The sequence below is a fragment of the Oncorhynchus nerka genome, linkage group LG15 (genome assembly GCF_034236695.1).
Source record: "Oncorhynchus nerka isolate Pitt River linkage group LG15, Oner_Uvic_2.0, whole genome shotgun sequence".
Taxonomy (NCBI): domain Eukaryota; kingdom Metazoa; phylum Chordata; class Actinopteri; order Salmoniformes; family Salmonidae; genus Oncorhynchus; species Oncorhynchus nerka.
This window is the reverse complement of record NC_088410.1, coordinates 34,202,765-34,228,809: the sequence shown is the minus strand read 5'-3', so window position 1 is coordinate 34,228,809 and position 26,045 is coordinate 34,202,765. Positions and strand designations below refer to the sequence as shown.

The 26,045-nt window shown below is 43.3% G+C and overlaps 3 protein-coding genes and 1 long non-coding RNA gene across 4 annotated transcripts; 2 read left to right on the top strand and 2 right to left on the bottom strand.

Moving 5' to 3' along the window:
• Positions 1–2,017: 2,017 nt before the first annotated feature.
• Positions 2,018–6,479, bottom strand: LOC115143562 (uncharacterized). Its single transcript, XM_029684063.2, has 8 exons — positions 6,380–6,479; positions 6,101–6,272; positions 5,964–6,000; positions 4,419–5,850; positions 3,960–4,052; positions 2,813–3,798; positions 2,530–2,641; positions 2,018–2,265 (listed from the first exon to the last, which is right to left on the bottom strand). The coding sequence occupies exons 1-8, from the start codon at positions 6,477–6,479 to the stop codon at positions 2,156–2,158; spliced, it is 3,042 nt and encodes a 1,013-aa protein (XP_029539923.2). The 3' UTR covers positions 2,018–2,155.
• Positions 6,480–6,557: 78 nt separating this feature from the next.
• LOC135559898 (uncharacterized) lies at positions 6,558–7,529 on the bottom strand. The gene is made up of 3 exons (XR_010458588.1): positions 7,395–7,529; positions 7,002–7,121; positions 6,558–6,736 (listed from the first exon to the last, which is right to left on the bottom strand). It is a non-coding gene; the product is annotated as an uncharacterized LOC135559898 (long non-coding RNA).
• Positions 7,530–9,188: 1,659 nt separating this feature from the next.
• LOC115142474 (ATP-dependent RNA helicase DDX39A) lies at positions 9,189–15,616 on the top strand. The gene is made up of 9 exons (XM_029681975.2): positions 9,189–9,278; positions 10,330–10,538; positions 11,259–11,386; positions 11,808–12,084; positions 12,401–12,519; positions 13,413–13,544; positions 13,860–13,969; positions 14,621–14,913; positions 15,375–15,616. Exons 2-9 carry the CDS (start codon positions 10,331–10,333, stop codon positions 15,389–15,391), a joined length of 1,284 nt encoding a protein of 427 aa, XP_029537835.1. The 5' UTR covers positions 9,189–9,278; position 10,330; the 3' UTR covers positions 15,392–15,616.
• Positions 15,617–19,728: 4,112 nt separating this feature from the next.
• LOC115142473 (CCN family member 1-like) lies at positions 19,729–25,696 on the top strand. Its single transcript, XM_029681974.2, has 5 exons — positions 19,729–20,015; positions 21,034–21,247; positions 22,218–22,589; positions 22,869–23,047; positions 23,988–25,696. The coding sequence occupies exons 1-5, from the start codon at positions 19,965–19,967 to the stop codon at positions 24,291–24,293; spliced, it is 1,122 nt and encodes a 373-aa protein (XP_029537834.1). The 5' UTR covers positions 19,729–19,964; the 3' UTR covers positions 24,294–25,696.
• The last annotated feature ends 349 nt before the right edge of the window (positions 25,697–26,045 follow it).

Sequence of the window (26,045 nt, the reverse complement as noted above, 5' to 3'; positions counted from 1 at the left end):
TCTGAGACATATAACAACAGTGGGGAAATCATATCACATGGTGGTACTAAGTGACATGTCACATAAGGGTTAACCTTAGAATTAGAATCAGAATTAAAATCAGAATTCCAATACTATTAGTTCTAACTAGTAGGTGGTCCATGTGTCTTAATGGTGTTATTATCTCGTTGTAAACTGGTTTTCAACCCGTCATACTACTAGATTACAACCAACTGGTCTCTGTTACAACCAGACGTTTTGCATCAGAACTAAAAGCTGTTTCTTACATTTAGAGGGCTGTCCTTGGGGCAGTCTCCCAGGGCTGGCAGCCTTACTCCATCATGGCCAGCGGAAATGACGTCTTTCTGGAGCACCTGCTCTCCAGCGCTAGCTTGGAGGGTCCCAGCCTGGGGTACAGGATCATAAGGAAATACATTTAACTTATGCCCTCCATTACTATGCCCACTTTTCCAACTATAAATCATGTCAATCTGTTTTTACAGCATATAGGCTATACTACCAAGAAGATAGCCCCATTACATATAAAGAGAGAAATGAACTAAAACATTTTTTTAATCACTTATGAGACTTACTTTTTGAAGAATTATTCTCAACCGTTTATGATTTCTATCCATTGTGCTTTCAGGCACCCTTCAGATTGGACCTGACATTTTTTATAAACAAATACATTTTAAAATACATTTCAATTTGATTTATTTTTACAAAATCTTGGCCCGTTTTGCTGTACTCACAGAATGTCATCTTTGTCCACTCAAAGTGATTTATTTGAACATGAGGATGACTCTCCTTTGTAAATCATCAACCCAACTGAGCCAGAAGTAGGCAGGCACTGAACCTTCTCTTGAGTGCGTTTTACGTCATAGGCTCATATATTACGTCATGCCATTGTACCCGATTACGTCAACTACAATAACACAGAGCGACCACTCTGGGAAATGAATGCATCGTTTCTGATCACATACGAAATCTCTGTAAAGTTTACAATGTAACCCAATTCACTTTGGTTCAGTGAGGTTTAATCGTATTTTATGGATAAATGTTGCCCTCTGTTGGCCATAACTGAAATAGTCAGGAATTAAAGTCGCGTCATCATTAGGCTGCTGCACACTCCCACTGTTGGACTTTTAACAGCTACGGTTAAAATAACATCTATTTAGTGTCAATAAAATGGACCAAACAAATTATTATGGTCAAATAAATCTAATCATTGATGGGTTTGGTGAGGGAAGACAGATGTGGTAAACTGATATGATCAGGGCAGGCCCACATATTGCCAATTATGAATACATGTTTTATTAAGCCAACTGCCTATTTGTCCAAAATACTCATTACAGTCATGTCACACTTCTATCATAATTTTACAAACTGGATGAATGCAGGCTGTTGGTTTGTAAATGTTGTAAATAAAAATGTATATATGGTGTATATTATTATTAATTTTAATATTGTTTCATTCGCTTATCTTTTTGACCTGCACTGTTGGAGTTCAGATCTTAAGAATTTCACTGTACCCTGCAATTACATCTGCGACACTATGTATGTGACTAATAAATTCATCTAATCGATTCGAATCTAAATTCAGAAATCATTTCTTGGTGAGGAAACCTAGTCATACGTAGCTATAATTTACAGAAATCAGAAATGTTTACGTTATTGCTGAATAAGGCTATCACAGTGTACTTGTTTCATAACAGGGTAGCCTAGTAGCCTAGTGGTTAGAGAGTTGGACTAGGAACCGGAAGGTTGCAAGTTCAAACCCCCGAGCTGACAAGGTACTAATCTGTCGTTCTGCTCCTGAACAGGTAGTTAACCCACTGTTCCTAGGCTGTCATTGAAAATAAGAATTTGTTCTTAACTGACTTTCCTAGTTAAAGAAAGGTAAAAATAATGACTGACAAAGTGAACCTACCCATAACAATGATACCGTACACAGCAAATTGACCTTACGAATCTATAGCATGCAGGTGTGTCTGTAAAAAAAAGTAAAGAAGATCAAAATAGCTGAACGTTGTGTTTATTAAATTAAATGGGGGTGGGTAATAAAAATGAGTTGTGAATAGGGGGGGTTGTCTCCCTCTTCTGGTGGCACTGATGTTTTTTTAGAAAGTGGGTTGGGGAGGTGGTATCAGGGTTTCCCAAACTCCTCTCTGCACAGTTACTTTTTGCATCTTTTTTTGCAGGGGAAACAAAATAGTCTTGCCAGGGCAGCTGTGATCCGCGGGAAGAGAGCCTGTTTTTTCTTCGGCTCATCTGCAGCCACAGTACCTGAACAGGTGACATAGAACAGGGCATGAAATCAGGGTCGTGTTCATTTAGGCACACAGTAGCAAAATGTTTTGAAACAGAAAACAAAAACAAGAATTTGTTATTGGCAAGTTCAAGAATGTTCCTCCCTGTTTTAGTCTGTTCTCTTCCATTTAGTGGCTAATGAATAAGACCCTGATAACTTCATCATAGTCTCCCGTCCTTACATTACAATAGTGTGCTGAAGACAGACGCACATGTTGACTGACAGAAATGAGGACTTACTATCATTGCCAAGAGGAGACACCTTGTTCTTCTTCTGGTCCTTATTATTTCTTCGGCTCTTCTTTCCTGACTTCCTCACTTCTTCCTTCATAGCCTCTTCCTTCTCCTTCTCCTTCGTAGAGAGAGAAACAGATTTGAGTTGATGCCTCACAATCAAACAGCCCAAATAACTAAACAATCTACTGGTTCTTGTCTGTCTCACATGTGTGGAGGTGATGTCCTCGAGGTCTGTGAAGAGGGCACAGCTGTTGGGCTCGGAGCTCTCAGAAATGTAGCTAATTACCTGGGACTTGGCAGAGATGGCTGAGCTTACAATGGTCTTCTCCAAACCAGTGCTGTCATCAGCCATCTCCTCTAGGTCCTCTTCAAGGGATTCCCTCCGGGCCAGGAGCTCCTCGGTGAGGGTGACGTCACTCCTTGAGGAGGTTGAGGAGTGTGACCTCCCACTAGCACGGCTCCTCCTGGCTCCAAAATGGCCGCCTGAACTCCAGTCCTCGGAATAGTCATCTATGACTTGTGTGATGGTGTCCGCCATGCACCTGATGGCTGCCTCACCACCAGAGCGCGCAGCACGCAGTTGAGCCCGGTTGGAGTCCGAACGCAGGGACAATCTTTTAGCTGCAGTCTTCACGATGGCCTTCACCGCATCCTCCCCAATGAATTGGATGCTCTCCTCCAGGCCAAAGAGGACAGAGATGTCAGCATACTTCAGGGCATTCTGGACCTCCAGAAAGAGATCCTTCATCAGCCTGAAGGGGTCATTGGCCCTCCTTGTCTGGGGGGACTCTGAGGCCTCCAGTCGGCACATGATGCCGTGGAGGATAAACTTCAGGGTCTGGGGGCTCATGACGGTGGCCCAGGGAGTGCTGCAACTGAGGGTGTCCTCCTCGATAAGGACCTTGCCTGGTAGGAGGGAGGGAATCTTCTCAAGGGCCTTGGTGGGCATCAGGGAGCTGTCACTCACATCGGACACCTCAGCTTCTCCCACCTCTTCTTCCAAAGTCTGGGAAGGAGCGGCCAGTGCTGCATGGGTGGTCGTCACAGAGTTGTCCTTCAAGGAGGAGCTGGGCACTACCTCTTCTTCATCCAGGCAGGGTCTGGGCAGAAAAACGTCCAGAGTCTGGGCAGGAGCTGCCCGTGCTGCCTGGGTTGAGGTGGAGGGTTTAGGGTATGAGACAGTCATGGCACTCACAACCACCTCCTCTTCGTCCTTGGGTGAAGAGGGACACGGAGAGTCAGGGAACCTTTCCCTGGCACCGGAATCCAATCCTAAGAAAATACACTCATATTCTGAAATGGTTCAAAGCCACATTCATGTATAACACTATGCAGTATCTAGCACATTTACTATAATGGTAATACACGGGTTATTACACAGGTTATTACATTGTTATTACTGGTCATATGGGTAAAACAGGTTATAAGTGTACCTTTCTGGATGATGAGCCTGGCCTTGCAATCGTCGTTGCAGGTACTGTTCAGGATGTCTCCCACCCTGGTGGTCAGGACCTGGCAGACGGCCCCTGGTCAAATCAACATTTATTTAATACAGGGGTGTCAAACTCATTCCATGGGGGTGTCTGCGGGTCTTAGTTTTTTCCTTTCAATTAAGACCTAGACAACCAGGTGAGAGGAGTTTCTAACTAATTAGTGACCTTAATTCATCAATCAAGGGTGGAGTGAAAACCTGCAGAAACCCGGCCTTCTATAGAATGAGTTTGACATTTGATTCAAAGTAATACTTCACACATAAAATGTCTCCAAACACTGTATAGAAAAATAAGAAAAAAGAGGAGAGAAAATGAAAATACCATTACTGACAATAAGAGAAAAGAAAGAAGGGGAATGTGTGTGTGCAAAAGACGGTAAAAAACAACATAATAACTAACCTAGTGCCTCCTTGTTGTCATCGGAGAGGGAGAGGGAGCTGGAGGACTGGAGGGTCAGGAAGCTGCCCTTCTCCAACAGAGCGGCCCACCTCCCACGGGACTCTGTCCCTTCCTCCTGCCCATGCCCACTTGACCAGGTGGAGTCGCTGTCCCACAATTCCTCCTCGCTGGATGTGTTCCCCCAGCCGTCCCTATACATCCAGTTAAATTTGTCATTCCACATAATGTCTCTACCTGGTGGGGTGGTCGGCAGACCCAAGAAGTTCTCCAGCAGATTCTTAATGGCCCGTTGGATGAACATGTACAGCACGTCTGTGAAGAATTCATTGGAGAGCCTACGGTTGGCAGCCAGGTCTTTCAGGATGGGCTCGGACCTGCTCTGGCGGGCCATTGGCCTCCTGCCCATACCGGTGTCCAGAAGCATCTGATACACCTTGCAGATGAGCTCCTTCCCAAAGTAGTGGACCTTCCCCCTGAAGATCATGTTGACCAGCTTCCATGAGGACAGGATCTGACCCAGGGGCTCCACTGCCGGGGTTGACTTCATGTCCATGATGTCATTCAGTGAAACATCATCCTCACTGCTGAACTCCTGGCGGAGTTCCCGGTCAGTGTCAGAGTGCGCCAGATGAACAATAACATCAAAGATGTTACTGGCTGTGAATCCTGCCTCTCTGTGGCCGGTGGTGGGAGTGGTGGTCTGGCTACTCCTTCTGCCGCCATGCCCAGACCGGGGAATGCTGGGAGTGCTGGCAGTCTGGGTCTCGTCCATCTCCCCAGCAGGGCTGCTGGTCTCCCCAACTTCCCCTGGCCTCTCCCCAAACAGGGCAAAGACAGGGAGGGACCCCTTGCTAAGGACTTTATGGACGTCACTTCCTTTGGGACTCCTCACTGACCCCAGTTCTCCCAACTCTGGCATGTTGGATGTGCTCGATCCCTGTGACGACCCAGGCCGACTCCCATTCTGGCTGTTGTTGCCTCTTCCAGACCTCATGTGGTGGATCCGTCTGGCGGCCTCCTGGGCACTCTCACAGGCATCCCTGAACAGCTCTGAGAAGATGCTGGAGAGCTTCTCTTCTGTCAGAGTAATACCTGGATGGGTGTTCTCCAGGTCATCCTCACCAGAAGAGAAGAGGTCCTCCTGGGCCCTTTTCAGGATGTTACTCACAGACAGATCTGTTATGCCCTGAAGCTCCTTGTCGGTCTCAGAAGGGGGAGTGGGCGGCTGCCCGCCCAGGAGCCTTCCCTTCGGCTCAGAACTCCGCTGGTGGAACTTTTCAGAGACGATCTGGAGCACACCTGACCCCCAGCGGGACGAGTCTGACGACTCTGGTCTGGAGGTCCTGTGCAGAGCCATCACTGGGAGGAACACCTCACTGGAGACACACACCACCCACTCGATGATTTCATCCAGGTCGCCTACTGTCACGTTCTTAGAAAGAGAAACAGAAAACAACCATCTGACAGCTAGTAGTTTTTATGTTACAAGATAGTTGTTTCCAATGATCACTCCACCCTTGAAAGCAGAAAAAATGCGGGACTTACCATTTGTTTGAGGAACTTCCTGATAAGCTTTCTCTGACTGGAAAACAAACAAACACCAGGAATCATTGGCAACTTAAACTAGTGTTTACATGGATTATATTTTTTCTGCACATATAGAGGTTCACAGCAGGACTCACGGGTGAGACTTCAGGAAGTTTGTTAGAGAGAACGCCTCAGGTGAAATTGGACAGGAGGCATCATCGCTCTTAACCTCGGACGTGACATCACTCTTTGGGGTCAGGAGGTCATCAACAGATGGATAGGAGATCATTATCTCCCCATCATTAGGTGTCAGGGGACCTGGGGTTTCTGAAACAGAAGACAATCAGAATTACCACCGAACAAGCTAGTGACCACAGTAAAGATTCTATTGAAGTTGTATAATCAGAAATAAACACTGTGTCACCAAAACCCACCTGTTGTCTCCACCTTCGTCACTTTAGTGCCCTTCTTGATAGCTGGCAGGACACCTACAGAAAGAGGAGAGTCGTAGATAATAGTGGATCCTTCCACCATATATCCTTTTAGAATTGCATCAAAAAATCCAAGATTTTTGGAAGTGGAGATCAATACTCACTGTAACTGGTTGTTAGAGATAGAAGCGTTTGAGGCAGTGCCAACACACCAACTACTTGGCGGCTTACGTATATCACCTCTGACTTAGCCTCCCTAGACTTTTTAGCCTTGATAACATCTCTGGCCTTCTTTTCTGCCTTTGGTATATTGGCCTCTCGGCTGGGCCTGGGGCCTTGTGGGGGCTTCGGCACAAGGTTCTGAGACATATAACAACAGTGGGGAAATCATATCACATGGTGGTACTAAGTGACATGTCACATAAGGGTTAACCTTAGAATTAGAATCAGAATTAAAATCAGAATTCCAATACTATTAGTTCTAACTAGTAGGTGGTCCATGTGTCTTAATGGTGTTATTATCTCGTTGTAAACTGGTTTTCAACCCGTCATACTACTAGATTACAACCAACTGGTCTCTGTTACAACCAGACGTTTTGCATCAGAACTAAAAGCTGTTTCTTACATTTAGAGGGCTGTCCTTGGGGCAGTCTCCCAGGGCTGGCAGCCTTACTCCATCATGGCCAGCGGAAATGACGTCAGTCTGGAGCACCTGCTCTCCAGCGCTAGCTTGGAGGGTCCCAGCCTGGGGTACAGGATCATAAGGAAATACATTTAACTTAAGCCCTCCATTATTACGCCCGCTTCTCCAACTATAAATCATAACCTTAGAATTACAATCAGAACTAAAATCAGAATTCCAATACTATTAGTTCTAACTAGTAGGTGGTCCATGTGTCTTAATGGTGTTATTATCTCGTTGTAAACTGGTTTTCAACCCGTCATACTACTAGATTACAACCAACTGGTCTCTGTTACAACCAGACGTTTTGCATCAGAACTAAAAGCTGTTTCTTACATTTAGAGGGCTGTCCTTGGGGCAGTCTCCCAGGGCTGGCAGCCTTACTCCATCATGGCCAGCGGAAATGACGTCTTTCTGGAGCACCTGCTCTCCAGCGCTAGCTTGGAGGGTCCCAGCCTGGGGTACAGGATCATAAGGAAATACATTTAACTTATGCCCTCCATTACTATGCCCACTTTTCCAACTATAAATCATGTCAATCTGTTTTTACAGCATATAGGCTATACTACCAAGAAGATAGCCCCATTACATATCAAGAGAGAAATGAACTAAAACATTTTTTTAATCACTTATGAGACTTACTTTTTGAAGAATTATTCTCAACCGATTTCTATGATTTCTATCCATTGTGCTTTCAGGCACCCTTCAGATTGGACCTGACATTTTCTATAAACAAATACATTTTAAAATACATTTCAATTTTATTTATTTTGACAAAATCTTGGCCCGTTTTGCTGTACTCACAGAATGTCATCTTTGTCCACTCAAAGTGATTTATTTGAACATGAGGATGACTCTCCTTTGTAAATCATCAACCCAACTGAGCCAGAAGTAGGCAGGCACTGAACCTTCTCTTGAGTGCGTTTTACGTCATAGGCTCATATATTACGTCATGCCATTGTACCCGATTACGTCAACTACAATAACACAGAGCGACCACTCTGGGAAATGAATGCATCGTTTCTGATCACATACGAAATCTCTGTAAAGTTTACAATGTAACCCAATTCACTTTGGTTCAGTGAGGTTTAATCGTATTTTATGGATAAATGTTGCCCTCTGTTGGCCATAACTGAAATAGTCAGGAATTAAAGTCGCGCCATCATTAGGCTGCTGCACACTCCCACTGTTGGACTTTTAACAGCTACGGTTAAAATAACATCTATTTAGTGTCAATAAAATGGACCAAACAAATTATTATGGTCAAATAAATCTAATCATTGATGGGTTTGGTGAGGGAAGACAGATGTGGTAAACTGATATGATCAGGGCAGGCCCACATATTGCCAATTATGAATACATGTTTTATTAAGCCAACTGGCTATTTGTCCAAAATACTCATTACAGTCATGTCACACTTCTATCATAATTTATACAAACTGGATGAATGCAGGCTGTTGGTTTGTAAATGTTGTAAATAAAAATGTATATATGGTGTATATTATTATTAATTTTAATATTGTTTCATTCGCTTATCTTTTTGACCTGCACTGTTGGAGTTCAGATCTTAAGAATTTCACTGTACCCTGCAATTACATCTGCGACACTATGTATGTGACTAATAAATTAATCTAATCGATTCGAATCTAAATTCAGAAATTATTTCTTGGTGAGGAAACCTAGTCATACGTAGCTATAATTTACAGAAATCAGAAATGTTTACATTATTGATGAATAAGGCAATCACAGTGTAATTTTTTCATAACAGGATAGCCTAGTAGCCTAGTGGTTAGAGAGTTGGACTAGGAACCGGAAGGTTGCAAGTTCAAACCCCCGAGCTGACAAGGTACTAAACTGTCGTTCTGCTCCTGAACAGGCAGTTAACCCATTGTTCCTAGGCCGTCATTGAAAATAAGAATATTGTTCTTAACTGACTTGCCTGGTAAAATAAATACAAAATAACAGTGTTGTCAAACAAGAAATTATGCCCACAATTAGCTGGTGAAATCCTGCCTTATTTGCTGTTGTTTTCAAGATCGACATTTGAATAGGCCAATCATGGTTCGTTTGCAGACCGGTTTGGGGAGATTGACTTTAAAATTGACCAATAGTGTCCACGAATACACGAGCACAGGGCTTCCGGACGAAAGTACTTGAGGACTGCCCCTGTGAACCTAGCTAGCAGTGATAGTCGAAGCCGTTTTGAATTACCACCGACAAGTAAGTGTATTTTAATTGCATAAGAAATGTGCAGTATTGAGTCAATTTCAATATCACATGTATTGTAAAATGGAGACATCTATTTCTCTTTCCATAACGCTCATAAATAGCAATGTTCGACTATATTTATTGTTAATCTTTTCTAAAACCTTGTGCGATCTGGCTAACTAACACATTTAGCATTGCGGTCAAGCTAATGTTCGTACTAGCACGGTCATGTCCGTTAGCAGTTAACTTCTGCTAGCAGTGTGTCGCAGGTCGGTTCCGAGAATTACATTTTAGGTGAAGTTAGGCCCTAGAAATGTCTTGCTTGTTATTATTTTGAGTCAACGTTGTTTCAGAATCTCACCCTGCATTTGGAACCTGCATTTGGAACACTTTTCTGTCAAAGTTTGAATGAGTGGAGGCGGCTGCCATTGTTTGAGGCTTGACTCCCTGTTCAACTTAATTGAATATGGCAACTGGTTAACTACTGTAAACTGAGTTACTGGGTGGTCGCTGGTCCAATCCTTGTTATTAGGTCAATTGTAATGATTGTGTCAAATGTAAACTTTGGTGGTGTGAATGCGGCCTGCTACTAGCATTATTAGCAGCTAGCCTAGCCGTTAGCTAGCTAATGCTGTGTAGGAATACACGTCAGACCAGCGTTTCCCAAACTCGGTCCTAGGGTCCCCAAGGGTTGCACGTTTTGGTTCTTGCGGTAGCACTACACAGCTGATTCGAATAATGAACTCACCAAGCTTTGGTTATTTGAGTCAGATGTGTAATGCTAGGGGGGATAAAACGTGCACCCCTTGGAGTCCCCAGGACCGAGTACGGGAAACTCTGTGCTAGACGGTGATGTTTCACTAGGATTCAATTCAGGAAGTGAAGTTACATTAAATTATTACGATTATTGTATCTAAGGTTAGAAGGTGAATAATTTTACATAAAGTATTGAATTGACATTACAATTAGCCTTCTGAATTTACTGTTCATACAGCCCCCCCACCCCCCCAAACTAGTCTCCAGTCTTTCCTAGCTTCAACTAACGCAAGTACCCCTTCTCTAGAATGGCAGAGAATGACGTTGACAACGAGCTGTTGGACTATGAAGAGGATGAGGAGCCTCAGGTTGCCCCGGAGACCACCACACCTGCGGGCAAGAAGGAGGTAAAGGGCTCTTATGTCTCCATCCACAGCTCCGGTTTCCGAGACTTCCTGCTCAAACCAGAGCTGCTCCGCGCCATTGTCGACTGTGGCTTTGAACATCCCTCTGAAGGTGAGTCTCGCAGGCACTGCCCACCTTCAACCAAGGACTGTCTTTTACTTTGTTCATTCTGTCTGACTCAAATAGCACCCTATTCCTGACATAGTGTACTACTTTTGAGCAGGACCTATAGGACTTTGTTCAAAAGTAGTGCTCTATATTTGGGCCCTGGTTGAAAGTAATTCACTGAGTTATACATGTATTCCCCTTCAAAGATCACATCATACTTAAACTGATCATCTCTGTATACCTGTAGCAAGGTTGATGCTTATTTATAAAACCCTCTTAGGCCTCACTTCACCCTCACTCCACCCTATCTGAGATCTACTGCAGCTCTCATCCTCCACATACAACACCCGTTCTGCCAGTCACATTCTGTTAAATGTCCCCAAAGGTCACACATCCCTAGGTCTCTTCAGCAGCAAACACTCAAACAATCTCTTCATTCAAAGACTCAATCAGGGACACTTACTGACAGTTGTAGCTGCTTTGTGTGAAGTATTGTTGTCTCTACCTTTCTGTTTGTGCTTTTGTCTGTGCCCAATGTTTGTACCATGTTTTGTGCTACTACCATGTTGCTACCATGCTGTGTTGCTGCCTTGCTATGTTGTCTTAGGTCTCTCAATGTAGTTTTATGTCACCACCTTTTCGTTGGCCATCATTGTAAAGAAGAATTTGTTCTTAACTTACTTGCCTAGTAAAATAAAAAATACTTTTGTTTCTGTCTTTCAGTCCAACACGAGTGCATCCCACAGGCCATCCTGGGCATGGACATCCTGTGCCAGGCCAAGTCTGGTATGGGCAAGACGGCTGTGTTTGTACTGGCCACCCTGCAGCAGATTGAACCTGTGGACGGGCAGGTGAGTGTTTGAATAGTGAAATTCATCTTTACACTGTGGACGCAGCCATTGAATTGCGGTCACATTGAAGCCTTGTCCTCCTGGACTAAAAATAGCTTTTACTATAGAATCCATTGACTGCTTTTAAGTTTAGGAATATGCTTAATATGTATCTGGGGAAACTTGCATAAAGTGTTAACTTCTTGTCGCCAACTTTTTATATATTTAACTAGGCATGTCAGTTAGCAAATGCTTATTTATGATGCCAGCCTACCTCGGTCAAACCCTAATGTGCCACCCCATTGCAGTCTGAATTTGTTCTGTTTTTAATCTCACTGTTTTACACTGCTTTTCTATCCTATTTGATAATCTTGTGTTTTTCTGATGTTCAGAGAGCTCTGTATTAAACATCCTCCCCTTCCTACCTCTCTCTGTCTACCAGGTGTCTGTGCTGGTGATGTGCCACACACGAGAGCTGGCCTTCCAGATCAGCAAAGAGTATGAACGCTTCTCCAAGTACATGCCCACCGTCAAGGCAGCCGTGTTCTTCGGGGGCTTGTCCATCAAGAAGGACGAGGACGTGCTGAAGAAGAACTGCCCCCACATCGTGGTGGGTACGCCTGGCCGAATCCTGGCCCTCATCCGCAACAAGACCCTGAACCTGAAGAACGTGAAGCACTTTGTCCTGGATGAGTGTGACAAGATGCTGGAGCAGCTGGGTGAGTAGGACAGGGGGGATGATGCCAGAAGTGTGAGAATGTGCGTGATGGGAGTAAGTTGAAACTTTAAAGATGAACAGTCAATTGAAAACGTGTTCAATGTACCTACTAGCATACCACTTAGAATGCACTTGTAATACACTTTCATACTAAATAGTAGTGGATCTTAGAACAGATTGTGATAGATGGTGTTAAGTAAGGATTTTGCCATATAGAAGGAAAGTGTATTTACATTTTATTTTATGTAGTACTCTGATTTCAGACTGAGTGGGCTGACTTTTTTTGTGACATTATTTTCCTATCGTCTCTCCCTCAGACATGAGGCGTGATGTTCAGGACATCTTTAGGCTCACACCCCACGAGAAGCAGTGCATGATGTTCAGCGCCACCCTAAGCAAAGAGATCCGTCCTGTCTGCCGCAAGTTCATGCAGGATGTAAGTTGGAAGGGGTTCCACAAGTTATGTACATGTTCTGAAACTTAAAGTAGCAGTTTTACACACACACAGATTGGTTAATCTCCCTAAATTGCACTTTTAAAGAGGCATTCGGCAGTAGAAACATGAAGCATCTTCCTCGCCCCGTTTCGGTAAAAAGCAGAGGGATTTGTCTGGAGAAATTTAACCACTCAAATTTGTAGAGCTATGGATGCAAGGACTGACCATCAATGACATCATAATTATCATTTTGACCATGTTTTGAGGCTATATTTTTTACGTTTACTTTGTTTACCAATATTGGAGTGAAACAAGCTTATATTTTGGGTTCTGATGGGGTACAAAGGTTTAACTAAGCTCATGAGACATTTGTTATATTATTTTAATTTAAATGTCCAAAAATTGATATAGAAACAGCTGATTGTCCCTTTTTTTTTAAACTATAGTTAAGGGATTTTTGCATATGGTTTAATAGTGATGTAAAAAGTTCAAGTCAAGACCCTTTAAGTTTGCCTGCTCGTGACTGTTTGTCTCACAAGTGGCCATATCGGTGGGGCAGAGGGACTCTTAACCAGGATCTGGGGCTCTACCCCTGCTTCTGGACATTTTCGGGAGGAACAGTCCTTGCATTAAAGCTATAAGTTCCATCCAGCTCTAGTACTAATAATTGATGTAAACAATCACATTTCTAGTTCTTCATTCACCAACACAGAATGTGGTTTACTCAGGTATTCACTTAATGTAGCTAGGTTTGTAGAACTGGACCAAAGAGTGACACTTTCCCCATGCTAGTGTGTCCTAGTGAATCTAACAAAATGTTTTGTAATGAAAGTCCAGGTAGTCCCTCCCTGTGTTCTGTTTGGTGCTTAATGAATATCTCCGTCCTCCTGTAGCCCATGGAGGTGTTTGTGGACGATGAGACCAAGCTGACGCTGCACGGTCTGCAGCAGTACTACTGCAAGCTGAAGGATAGCGAGAAGAACCGAAAGCTCTTCGACCTGCTCGATGTGCTTGAGTTCAACCAGGTACGGACAAAATAAATGTTTTCAGATTTTTATGCTAAAACATAATTATTATTATTTTTAAATCTTAGTGGGTTGAATGTATTTTGTCCATGGATTTAAAAGTCGTGTTTTAAATGCAATTGTACTTATTCAAGTGAACTCTGTCTATGCACTGACAAAGTTTCTGCCTGTGAGTTTTATGCCCTATGTTTTTTGTCTTTGGAGTGTACATCTGTTTGACCAGGGTAAAGCCAGGGTGCCACATCAGATGCAGCTTGGGTTTGTGCCCCATGTTTGTCTTTGGTGTCTCACTGCCATTTTCTCCCCTGTCTGAAGGTGGTGATCTTTGTAAAGTCTGTGCAGCGCTGTGTGGCTCTGTCTCAGCTGCTGGTGGAGCAGAACTTCCCTGCAATCGCCATCCACAGGGGCATGGCCCAGGAGGAGAGGTGGGTTCTGATGGAGAGGGAAAAACTGGGATTGGGTCTTGGCTCTCATTGGGAAATTCTAATTTGGACAAGACTGTCCTCGCAGACTCCGCCCTCTGTTATCCGTAAACCGATAAGTGGTTGAGGAGTGTCAATTCGTTAGTAGGTAAACTGTGTCCTCGCCTCCTCCTTCCGAGGAAGCACAAGTGTCCTTCCCTGAAGAGTTTTGACATCTACCCCTCTCCTTTTGAATCAGCTGCTTACTCTGATGAGAAGCATGCACATATTTAAAACGATAAGTAGCACAAAATGTCTAGCTGAATGTATTTTTACTACTTTGCACATTTTAATTTGTGTTTCCACCCCTGTAAATGTCATTTTCATGATGTGAATTGAGTCTAATTTCATACAAGCACATTTACTCCTCTCCTCAGTTACTTGACTTTTTTTTTTTCAAAGGGAGGTGGAGAGGAGTTGAGCAATCAAATTGAGGATCTCATTTACATGCACATTTTGTATAATGGTCATGTAGCAGAAGCTGTTATCCAGAGGGCCTGAACAATAACCTTCTCTCAGATTACATGTTTGTGGGTCACAGTTTCAGTGTACCCACAGGAGTGAAGCAGGAAGTATAATACTTGTTCTACTTATTTTAAATCTGTGGATTCCTAGGCTTTCCCGGTACCAGCAGTTCAAGGACTTCCAGAGGCGGATCCTGGTGGCCACCAACCTGTTTGGCCGAGGGATGGACATTGAGCGTGTCAACATAGTCTTCAACTACGACATGCCTGAGGACTCCGACACCTACCTGCACAGAGTGGCCCGTGCTGGCAGGTTCGGGACGAAAGGTCTGGCCGTGACCTTTGTGTCTGACGAGACCGACGCCAAGACACTGAACGATGTGCAGGACCGCTTCGAGGTCAACGTGGCAGAGCTCCCAGAAGAGATTGACATCTCCACCTACAGTAAGCTATATCCAACCAACTAGTCTAGCACTCCTTTGGATTTCATGTGCTACTGCAGTACTTTTTCATGTTTTGTCTTTACTGTCACCCTATTTCCTATGTAGGGCACTACTTTTGATCAGAGCCACATAGGCTCTGGTCAGAAGTAGTGCACTGAATAGGATGCCATTTCAGATAACCATGTTTTCACTTCTCATTTATTCCTCTGGGTTTTGGAATTTCCTTCATTATTACTGTTTGCAATGCCAGTGCTGCTTGCAATTGTTCCTTCAATTGTTGCTGACACTTTAGAGCATTAGATTATTACCTAGTCATTCCAAGTATGTGTTCTGTGTAGTTATGCTGATGGGATCTATTTTATTTTGAGGTTATTTTTTTGGTTCCCAGCATCTGCCAGTCATTTTATGTGGGTACCACTGCTTGATGCTATAAACTAACCTCTCCCTCTTTTCTTGTTTCAGTTGAACAGTCCAGATGAAAATCACCCCCTGACCAGTGAAGACGTGTGCATGCGTGCCCCTCTGTCCCTGTCTTTTTTTGGAGAGGGAGAATAAAAATTTTTTTTTTTTTTTTAAGTAAGCATCACTTTTTATTTGATTTTATCCTCCTGAGGCTGCAGTTTTAAATGTTCTTTTCCCTGTTAATGGTTTTCTATTATTAGGTTAATAAAATAATTGAAATTAAAACTTTTTATACAATGTTATGTCATGTATGGCTTATTTTTTCCTTACTAATGGGGTTGTAAAATTCTGGCAATTTCCAAAAATTAAGACCTCCCAGTTGGGTGATTCCCTGCTTATTCCCTCCCTGGGAAAGTCAGCAGAATTTAACCATACTTACTAATTAGAGAGAAGTTGGATTTTCACATTGCAGTATATCATTGTTGAATAAAATGAGTCTGAAAACAAACCTAGATTAACACTATAGAATATCAGATTCAATTGTCAGTAAGTGGTGCTATGATCATGCATTTAAACACAATTTTTTTTACAAATATACACTTAACAAAAATATTGTAAACATGTAAAGTGTTGGTTTCATGAGCTGAAACAAGCTCCCAGAAATATTCCATACGTGCACAAAGCCTATTTCTCATTTTGTGCACAAATTGGTTTACATCCTCTGCCAAGATAATCCATCTACCTGACAGGTGTGGCATATCAATAAGATGATTAAACACAGCATTATTACACATGTGCACCTTGTGCTGGGGGACTAAAGGTGTGCTGTTTTGTCACACAATGCTGCAGATAAGTTGTAGGGAGTGTGCAATTGGCATGCAGGAAATGTCCACCAGAGTTGTTGCCAGCTAATTTAATTTCCCTACAGTAAGCTACCAATGTCATTTTAGAGAATTTTGCAGTAGGTCCAACCGGCTTAACAACCGCAGAACACGTGTAACCATGCCAGACCTCCACATCCGGCTTCTTCACCTGCAGGATCGTCTGAGACCAGCCACCCGGACAGCTGAAACTGGGGGTTTGCACGACTGAAGAATTTCTGTACAAATTGTAAGAAGCTCGGCTTCGTAACGGGCAAACGCTCAAGACTTGTCACCGGTTGAGCATGTTTGGGATGCTCTGGATCGACGTGTACAACAGCGGGTTCTTGTTCCTACCTATATACAGCAACTTTACACATTCATTGAAGAGGAGTGGGACAACATTCCACTATCAACTGCCTGATCAACTCTCGGAAGGAGATGTGAGGCAAATGGTGGTCACACCAGATACCGATTCGTTTTCTTATCCACGCCCTAATTTTTTTAAGGTATCTGTGACCAACAGATGCATATCTGTATTCCCAGTCATGTGAAATCTATAGATTAGGGCCTAATGAATTTATTTAAATTGGCTGATTTCCTGAACTGTAATTCAGTAAAATCTTTGAAATTGTTGCACGTTGCGTTTATATTTTTGTTCAATATATAATAACTAGGAGCAACTCTATTCCTCCTTATTTCTATTTCCCTCTTTCTCCTCTGCCCTTTCTCTATTCCCTCTCCCTCTTCTTCACATTCATGCACAAACTTGTTTTATTTTCTATTTCAGAATACGGCTACTACATTTCCTCTCCTCAGTCTACCTATTTCAGAATGTTATTTAGATAATTAGTGGAATGAAATTGTAACATATTTAGCCCTCTGTTTAAATCCTAATATGTAGGCAAATGTGTATTTTAAGTTATCTTAAATGTAAAGGTTATAATATATGCTGGGTAAGACCAGGCCATAGTGCTGTGTTTTTGCGTGTTGGGTGAAGTTGCCTCTAGACGCTGATCTTGAACTTTCCCCATAATGGCTACGGTTAGGATTTGGGGAGTTGAAACTGATTCTAGGTCTCTACCTAGGGAAATCTTCACCCCATAGCTTGTTTTCTTTGTGAAGAACTTTACGCCAGGCTGTCAGCACCACATATAGGGGCGGAGCAGGAGATGTGGTGTATGCTACCTCCTCCCCTTGAAAAAACAAGCTCTGTTACCACAGAACACCTGTCCTCCCTTTCTCCACTTCTCCCCCTCTATCCCTGTACGCCTCCTTTCTTCTCCCTCTCAGGCAAGCCTTCTCACACTCTTTTCTTCTCAGCCCAGTTCTTTGTCCATCGCTTCCATTGGTCTTCCTTGTTCTCTCCATTCTGCTCTCAGCCACTCACTCATTCTCTCCTGCACTGTCTGATCTGTATCAAGTTCTATGCTTTGTGTTCACTGTGTGACTGGCCTTAGAAACACAATATCAGCTGTTTCTCTCTTCCATTGTGTCATAAGTCCACTCTATTCCCTACATAGTGGACTACTTTTGACCAAAATCCAAAGAGCTCTGGTCAAAACTACTGAACTACATAGGGAATAGGGACCAATTTTTGATACACGCATAGTATTGTGCTCCTCAATCTCTAATGTACTGTATCTGTATTGTGTTCAACCTGTGTGACTAGCCTTAGAAACACAATATCAGCTATTTCTCTCTTCCGTTGTGTCATAATATGCATCCCAAATGGGGATACATAGGGAATAGGGTGCCATTTGGGACAGACAGTCTTGTCCTCCTGTGGCCTATTTATCATATGGCTTCTGACAGACCTCAACAATTGTCAAACCATGAATAACCTCCAATTTGACTTGTTCTCAAATGGGCTGGTGCTTTAGTCTTTGAAAAAGCATGTTTAAAAAAAAATATGTCCCAGTATGTCTCGTCCAGCTCAGTGATGTGGCAAAAACCTGTGGTCGCCCGTTAAATGGGTCTCTCAAATCCTGTACCCCTGGATTAAAATAGATGGGCCATGACTTCCGTCTCCAATGGTCACATTACCACTGGTGCATTCCAAATGGTACCCTATTCCTTTTATAGTGCACTACTTTTTATCTGGGCCTACAGGGCTCTGGTCAAAAGCAGTGCACTATATAGGGAATAGCTTGGGATGCAGACAGCTTTTAAGCCCTACAGCAGTGTTTCCTGAGTGGTGGGTGAGGACTAGCTAGTAAATTGTGGCTAGTTCCTTCCGGATCGCTGCTAATGCAGTCAATCAAATTCAAACATATGCAGTTGTCACAAAGTGCTTTACAGATACCCAGCCTAAAACCCCAAAGAGAAAAAGCACAGTGGCTAGGAAAAACTCCCTAGAAGGAAGGAACTTAGGAAGAAACCCCTAGAGGAACCAGGTTCATTCAAAAGGCTTTCAGTGAATCACAACTCAAATATGGAACCACTGCCCCTCAAAGAGAAACAATGAAACACCTGCCAGTTCAAAGAGGCAACTCTATTTACATATGAGCTCTGTGGACTACAACGCTCTATTGAGTAGTAACAGTTGCAAAACAGCTTTGCTATCAACAGCAATGCTGCTATAGGCAGTCTATAGGAGACCAATATGACTGTCAACCGTTCATATTGTTCTCACCTGCATATTCTCCCTATCATATTTCATGCATTCTTTCATCAAATAAGGGTTGTGTGTTTGAGGTGTGTCAGGAATGGAAAGAGCACAAGGGAGTAGCTAACCAGAAAGAAAGAGAACTTGATGGGAGAAATGGGAATGTAGTATTGAGTGGGAGTCTGGGAGAAGATGCACAATGGGCTCACATGGGCTTTTAGTAATAAACAGGGTTAACCGTTAACTTTACAACAATACACACCAAGGTTTATCCTCATGGCTGTGTCAGAACAGACCACCTCAATTCAAGACTGAAAGCTAGGCAGACATGGGGGTCGTTTTAAACAATCAAGACCCAGACAGTACCCGTTCTTTAGTGGAAGTAGAAGTAATGAAACATCTGTGCAGTCCACAAAATGGACAAGGTTTTATTAAGCCACAAGTAGGTAGACAAGGTCTCACTTCCCTGAAATCATGTAATACCTTAATATAACTTGAATGTTTTGCATTTCACCTTGACTACATTTTTTGTACTGTCACACTAATATCAAAACCAGCGGAATGCTTCGCCTTTCCTGAGGTGCTGTTGCTATAAGTACTGTACTGGGAGTGTCTGCAGTGCTCACCAGCAAGCCGGGTATAGTTATCTTGGTGTTAGCAGAGCGGTGGCTACAAAGGTGGAATGTCAGTAAGCCTAAATGTGACTTAAAAGCACCGGTTACATTTTAGTCCAGCCAATAAAATAAACACGGACTACTTCTACGGATTTTTATGAATGACCGTATTCATCCCCAAGCACGCCCCCCAATCAATTTGTGGCCCTCTACTTAACTCCACCCATTTGGAATGTCTGGCCCGCTGCCCGAATGATAATTGGCTGGACATATGGCGACGCACGGGGCGGAGTTTCTGCGTAGCTCACGAGTTGGTATAAAGTAGATCAGGATACGCTCTCTGTTGAATTATTTTTTTTTAGAGTGCTGTAACGATCTCGGGGAGGGGATGAAAATAACTGTTCTCTACACTTCAACGACTTCTGTTCATCCAACGCAACTGTGCGACTAGTCTATTCTTGAAAGAGGATTTATTAAAAGTTCAGAACTGTCTTCAAGCAGACTAATAACGGGGTCAGAGCTTGTTTTTTGACAACTGTCTACTGTTTCTTTGTGATTTTCAATAATTATGGCAAAACGTATCATCTTTGTTTTCTTGACAATGGCAGTCACCAGTCAGGTAAGTCGTATCACCTTGGCAGCTGTCAAATTAGTATGATTTTGATCATATGCAAATCATGCAACAAAATAGCAATGGATGAGTGGATTGCTTAGACTGTTTTGTAATGAGCAGTTGGCGGTGATTTGACTGTCATACACAAGTCATTGTATTTTAGAGAGGCACAAGTGAGAACTTTGTCTACCGTGTTTTTTCCTGTTAACTGAAGATGTATATTTTCAAACTGCTGTCGCCTACAGACTATTTGGTAACACTTTTACAAGAGTGCCACTGTGTAACTGCTCGTGTAATTACAGTGTAACAATTTTTGTAATTACTCATTGTTACAATTAGTTACAATGTACTTAGTAGTAATCCTTAACCCTAACCCAGTGTTCTAATGAGTAGTTACAATACTGGTTACACTGTGATTACAGGAATAATCAGTTATAAGGGCATAGTAATGTAAAATGTGACTGACTTTTTTGCAGCCTACCAGTCCTACCTTGAATTGTCTCTTTTTTGTATAGGCATGTGTGTGCTTGTCAAATAACTTTGACTCACTGTCTGAGGGTGGGACTTTTTACATACAGTTGATTTTTATTTTTTTACTGGAAGAAGTTGGCATGGAAGACTAATGTACTGTTACTCGATTCACGAGTTGGCAGGGGATTGGGTACAACACTTAAACAGCTGCCTAGACAGACAAGACATCCAAGGGGATGAAGGGGTAGAAATTATATGAGCAAATTAAATTGACTACTTCAAATTAAAGTTCAAGTACGTACATTCATTGTAAACGGTGTTCAAAACCACTCCAAAGGGGACACAATAATCAGTTGACATCTCACAATGACTATAAAATGATCACAATAGACTCCTAGAGCATCTATATCACTAGTAGTGTTTTACCCATGAAGGCAGACCACGGCAAGAAATTACATGACAAAAATGACTTCCTTTCCTATGCTTCTTTCTTTATGCCTAGGAACCTAAACCTATCCGCTATCCTCTTCCTCTCTCCTCCCCACACCTCCAGGTGGGTGCCAGCTGCCCGGCGGTATGTGAGTGTCCAGCCATGCCCCTCTCGTGCCCCCCCGGGGTGAGTGCGGTGGCCGACGGCTGCGGGTGCTGCAAGGTGTGTGCCTCCCAGCTGAACCAGGACTGCAGCCCCACTATGCCCTGCGACCACCACAAAGGACTGGAGTGCAACTACGGCAATGACGTGACCCTGGCCCAGGGCATCTGCAGGGGTAAGGTTGTGATAGGGGGAGGAAGTGGGGCGTTTGGAAGTGTGTATTGTAGAAGTGTTGGGATTCAAAGTGTGTAATGAAGGTTGTAGGTGTTCAGTGCTGGAACTATGATGAGGTGTATATCTTGTCAAGTGTGATGTGTAGTAGTTAGTTGATGCTGAGTTTTTATGTGATAGCATCTTAGGGTGCATGTATGAGAAAAATTACCGTAGGACTCAACCATGTGTTGAACGTCACCACAGCCCCAGGACTTAACACGTTGTATCCCAGTGGGGGAGGATATTTGGATGTTAAGTAGATTCCTTATGGAGCTCAATCTCACAGACCAAAATGGAACTAGTTCTATCTACATCAAACCAAGATTCCAATCCTTCATAGACTAAGATTGGAGGCTTCCACCCTGTCCATGACATGCAAACAATGAGACTCTTCTGGATTCTTACTCACAAGACTTCCTTTCTCTGACCTCCCTCTAGATCTAAGTGTTCTCTCTGGGTTACAATCTGTGTGCCATATTGGTGTCATTTATTGTGTGTTTGCTAGTTGTTAAGGGGAGGATTGAGTAAAAGTGGTTTCAGCTGGTGTATCTGGAGTATATGACAGATTCCTCCCGGTCATACCTGGGATTGTCAGTGGAAGTTCTTGTACTTTGACTTTAAAACACATCCTCATATTTAGACTCTCCAGAGACATGGATGGATGGTTCCCAAAATACCCCCTCGTTACATGATAGCACATTACACACTGTAGACAGTAAGCAGTTCCTTGGTCCTGCTGATGTTTTTATGTGTATATAAATCATAAATATGTTACTACCTCAAAGTGGTCTTAGTATCCATCTAAATTGCCCCTAAAGGAATTATGAAGTTGAATTGAGTTGTACCGAACTGTACCGTACTGTACCGTACTGTACTGTACTGAACTGAACTCAATGGAATTCAATGCATTCTCCTCATTTCCCTCTCAACAGCAAGAAAGGAGGGTCGTACGTGTGAGTATAACGGGAGGATCTACCAAAACGGTGAGAATTTCCGTGCCGGCTGTAAACACCAGTGTACCTGCATCGACGGCGTCGTGGGCTGTTCCCTGCTCTGTGCCAACCGTCTGCCCCCCGCCATCCCCTCCTGCCCCTACCCCCAGCTGGTCAGGGTGCCAGGGCAGTGCTGCTTCACTGTGGACTGCCACAAGGGTACCTGGCGCCTTCCCCCCACCAAGCAACATCGCCAACCAACACAACCCAAACCTCAGCCAGACCAGTACCAGCCGGATAACACACTGGGCAATGAGCTGGTGGAGAGAGGCAAGGGCTGGGAAAATGAACAAGGCTACAAGCACCTGCCTGGTGAGGAGCTGTTGCACTCTTGACATTGACCAAATGCATTGTTATTGATCATGATAGATACTTGGCGGTAGCTTATCATGTACACTGAGTGATCATCGCTAGCGCTATTAGCATTTTTGGTATAATAGTTGAGGACTATTGGTCGGTAGTTACTCATCTTTGTCTGTACATCAGTCAGTCATGTATCCTGGTTTCTTCCCTCTGAGGTATATTCTCCCTGTAACCCCCTTCCTTCCTTCCCTTTGTCTCCCATGCTCCTCTTCCTCCCACCCTTCCCAGTATGGAAGAATTCGTTGGAGAAGTGTGTTGTCCAGACAACGGACTGGTCCCATTGCTCACGAAGCTGTGGGATGGGAGTGTCCTCGCGCATCACCAACGACAATGCCCAGTGTAAGCTGGATAGAGAGACGCGCCTGTGCACCATCCGGCCCTGCGGTGACGTAGCCTTCCCGCCCAAGGTAAATTCCATATTTAGACAACGCAGTGGGCAACTGTAGTGTGTGTCTGTGTGCCCATCAGTGTGACTGCACATATTTTGATCCATCATCATCATAATCATCCTCCCAGGCAGTAACAATATCTCCGTTATCATTTACTGATCTGATATCACTTTGATAACAAACCCACAACCCCCTAGACTGTTTCCTCTGCGGAGCACGTCCCGGTGGGAACAGACTAGCGTTGATTTACTCACAGTGGCGGTGGCGCCCTTTTAAATATAGTCCCCTCCACCCCACCCACGGCATTCCTGCCAAGCAACTGTCCATAGCTAGGCGCCTTGGCCCTGTGCACTCAGCCAGGGAGATGGTGTGTCTATATTAATCCTCATCTGTTTCTCTGGATCAGTGCTTGCGACCCAAATGCCACACCCTATTCCCTATTTAGTGCACTACTTTTGACCAGGGCGCATAGGGCTCCTGACAGTGCCCATAAGGCTCTGGTCAAAAGTAGTGTACAATGTAGGAAATAGGGTGCCATTTGGGATGCACCACTGTGGGCTGGGAGATTATAGCTGATTTACCACTGAGACTAATAAGGCCTCTGTCTGGCTGAGTGCGAGATTAATGAGTTTCAGTGAGTTTGATTTAAAACTTTGTTTTGTCACTGTGTTCAGTTAATTTCATAACTTTACTATAATTGAATAAACTTCAGTTTCGTTTTCAGTACTGACACTTTGTTAGTGATAAGTGATAAGTTCATAATGATTTGGTTGCATAAGCCTTCCGGACATTTAATTCAAAGATGTTTTAAAGATGTCTGCAAAAGTTTGTCATTTTATTGAAACAATACAGGTGCCCCAACAGTACAGCATGAAACTTTTACTTTCCTCTGCCCTCTCTGACTATCTCCCTCTTTTTCTCTCATCCTCTCATCCCCCTCCTTCTCTTCCCTTTACAGAAGGGCAAGAAGTGCTCCCCGACTCCAAAAGCCCCAGAACCCATGCGTCTGTCGTATGGCGAGTGTCAGAGTGTCCGCCTCTACCGGCCCAATTACTGCGGCGTGTGTACCGATGGCCGCTGCTGCTCGCCGCGTCGCACGCGCACCGTTCCTGTGACTTTTGTGTGCCCGGATGGCGAGCGTTTCCAGAGAGATGCCATGTTCATCCAGTCGTGCAAGTGTAGCAAGGAATGCGGCCATCTCAACGAAGTGGCCTTGCCACCACAGCACTGGATGTATGGAGACACACATAAGTTCATCGACTAGCTTGATCGTGTTTTAACAGAATCCTCAAACTTGACTGAGAACATTGACAAGGGAAGGGTGACATTTAAAAAAAAAAAAATACCATGGGCCTTGAGGGTGTTTTTCTCTGCAGGCCTCAAATAACAGAACTGAGCTTCACAATGGGCTCTCAGTGAAAGCCTGGCACTATAGTAGCAAACCCCCAAATAGTAAAGTACTTACTGTATGTTTGACTGGAGTGGTTTTGATTGACAGGTGATCCATTCACTCCTGAATGTTCCTCAGACATGGCTCTGAACTCCGGCCTACAGTCCCACCTGGCGTGTTTGTTTAGTTACGGTGTGACATAACGAGTTGCTAGGGCCTTCACAGCAACGACAGAGAGAAACCGATGAGAAACGGATGACAACACAGCACTGTGTTGTAGAATAGAAACACATGAAGGAACTGTACAGGGTTATTTGCTGTATGAAGTGATATGATGCTTTGCCTACACTAACCAGGGTCATATTCACTAGGCACCAAATGGAAGAAAAGAGTCTGACACAGGGAGGGACAAGCTGAAGTTGTTCAATAATAAATACTTGCTTTGGTTATCCGTTGCAAAACATTTTGCTAGGGTGTGCACTAAGACTACAACCCAGCTCTATGAGGGCAGGCGGGATACTGGGGCATAACTCAATGCACTGAGAACAGTGACTTTAGAAGATAAGTGAGGTCAAGCCTGGATGGGCTGAAACGTCTTGACGAAGAGACTGACGAGATGGAGCATTTAGCTCAGCGCAGGGTACTCGAGTATTAACATTATTTATTCGTATTCTTGTCCAAAGAACTTGACACGAACTCTCTGCAGTAGAGAGTGACGTTCAGTGTAGTTGGGATGATGAGCCGTCTAAAAACAGAGGTTTATGTGAGAGGTGGTAATGAAAGCAATATGTGTCTCAAATGGCACACTATTCCCTATAGTGCACAAAGTAGTTCTCTATGCAGGGAATGGTAATGATAGCCTGTCTCCACTGACTGCAGTACTAAAAGGAGCTCTGTCTGTAAATGAGACGTGTTCAGAAATTACTGGACCAATACCAATTCACTTCAAATGACCTCTAATCTCTTACCAGATTCAGATGAGTTTTATTAACATGAATGACAAAGCCACTGTTGCTAAAGCGAAGTGAGATAATGTAATCAATAATGCCAGTAAACATAATGAATACATAGTAATAATAGAGAATAATCAATAATGAATAACATTGGCAAATAATTTTCAATATTGTGTATATGTTCGGGATTCATTCATGTATTGTATGCTGTTCCTGAAATCTGAAAAACTATTGCTTATACATCTTTAATTATGATTTGTTACTCCAAAACTGTCAAATAAAATGTTTTACAATAAAACGGTTATACAATTGTATAACGTCTACTTCAAATGTGTGTTTGTCATAACTGAGAATATGTAGCCCAGCTATTAATTAATATGGCACTAGTTGTTGACATGATACAAAGCTGACCTGCCTGCTTCAGAGTTTCAGTTACATGTGATGTTTTATTTGAACTTGGCTTGTATCGTTTAAAATTCTTTCATTTGGCAGTCATTTGATTAGCAAGAGGTTGATCAACTGAAAGCATTTGCAAAACACACCTTCTTGGCTGCTGACATTTTTGGGAATGTGTTAAAGGGATAGTTCACCCAAATTACAAAATTACATATTGGTTTCCTTACCCTGTTCGCAATCTGTGGGTAAGGTAAGACAGTCACTGGTTTGGTTTTGT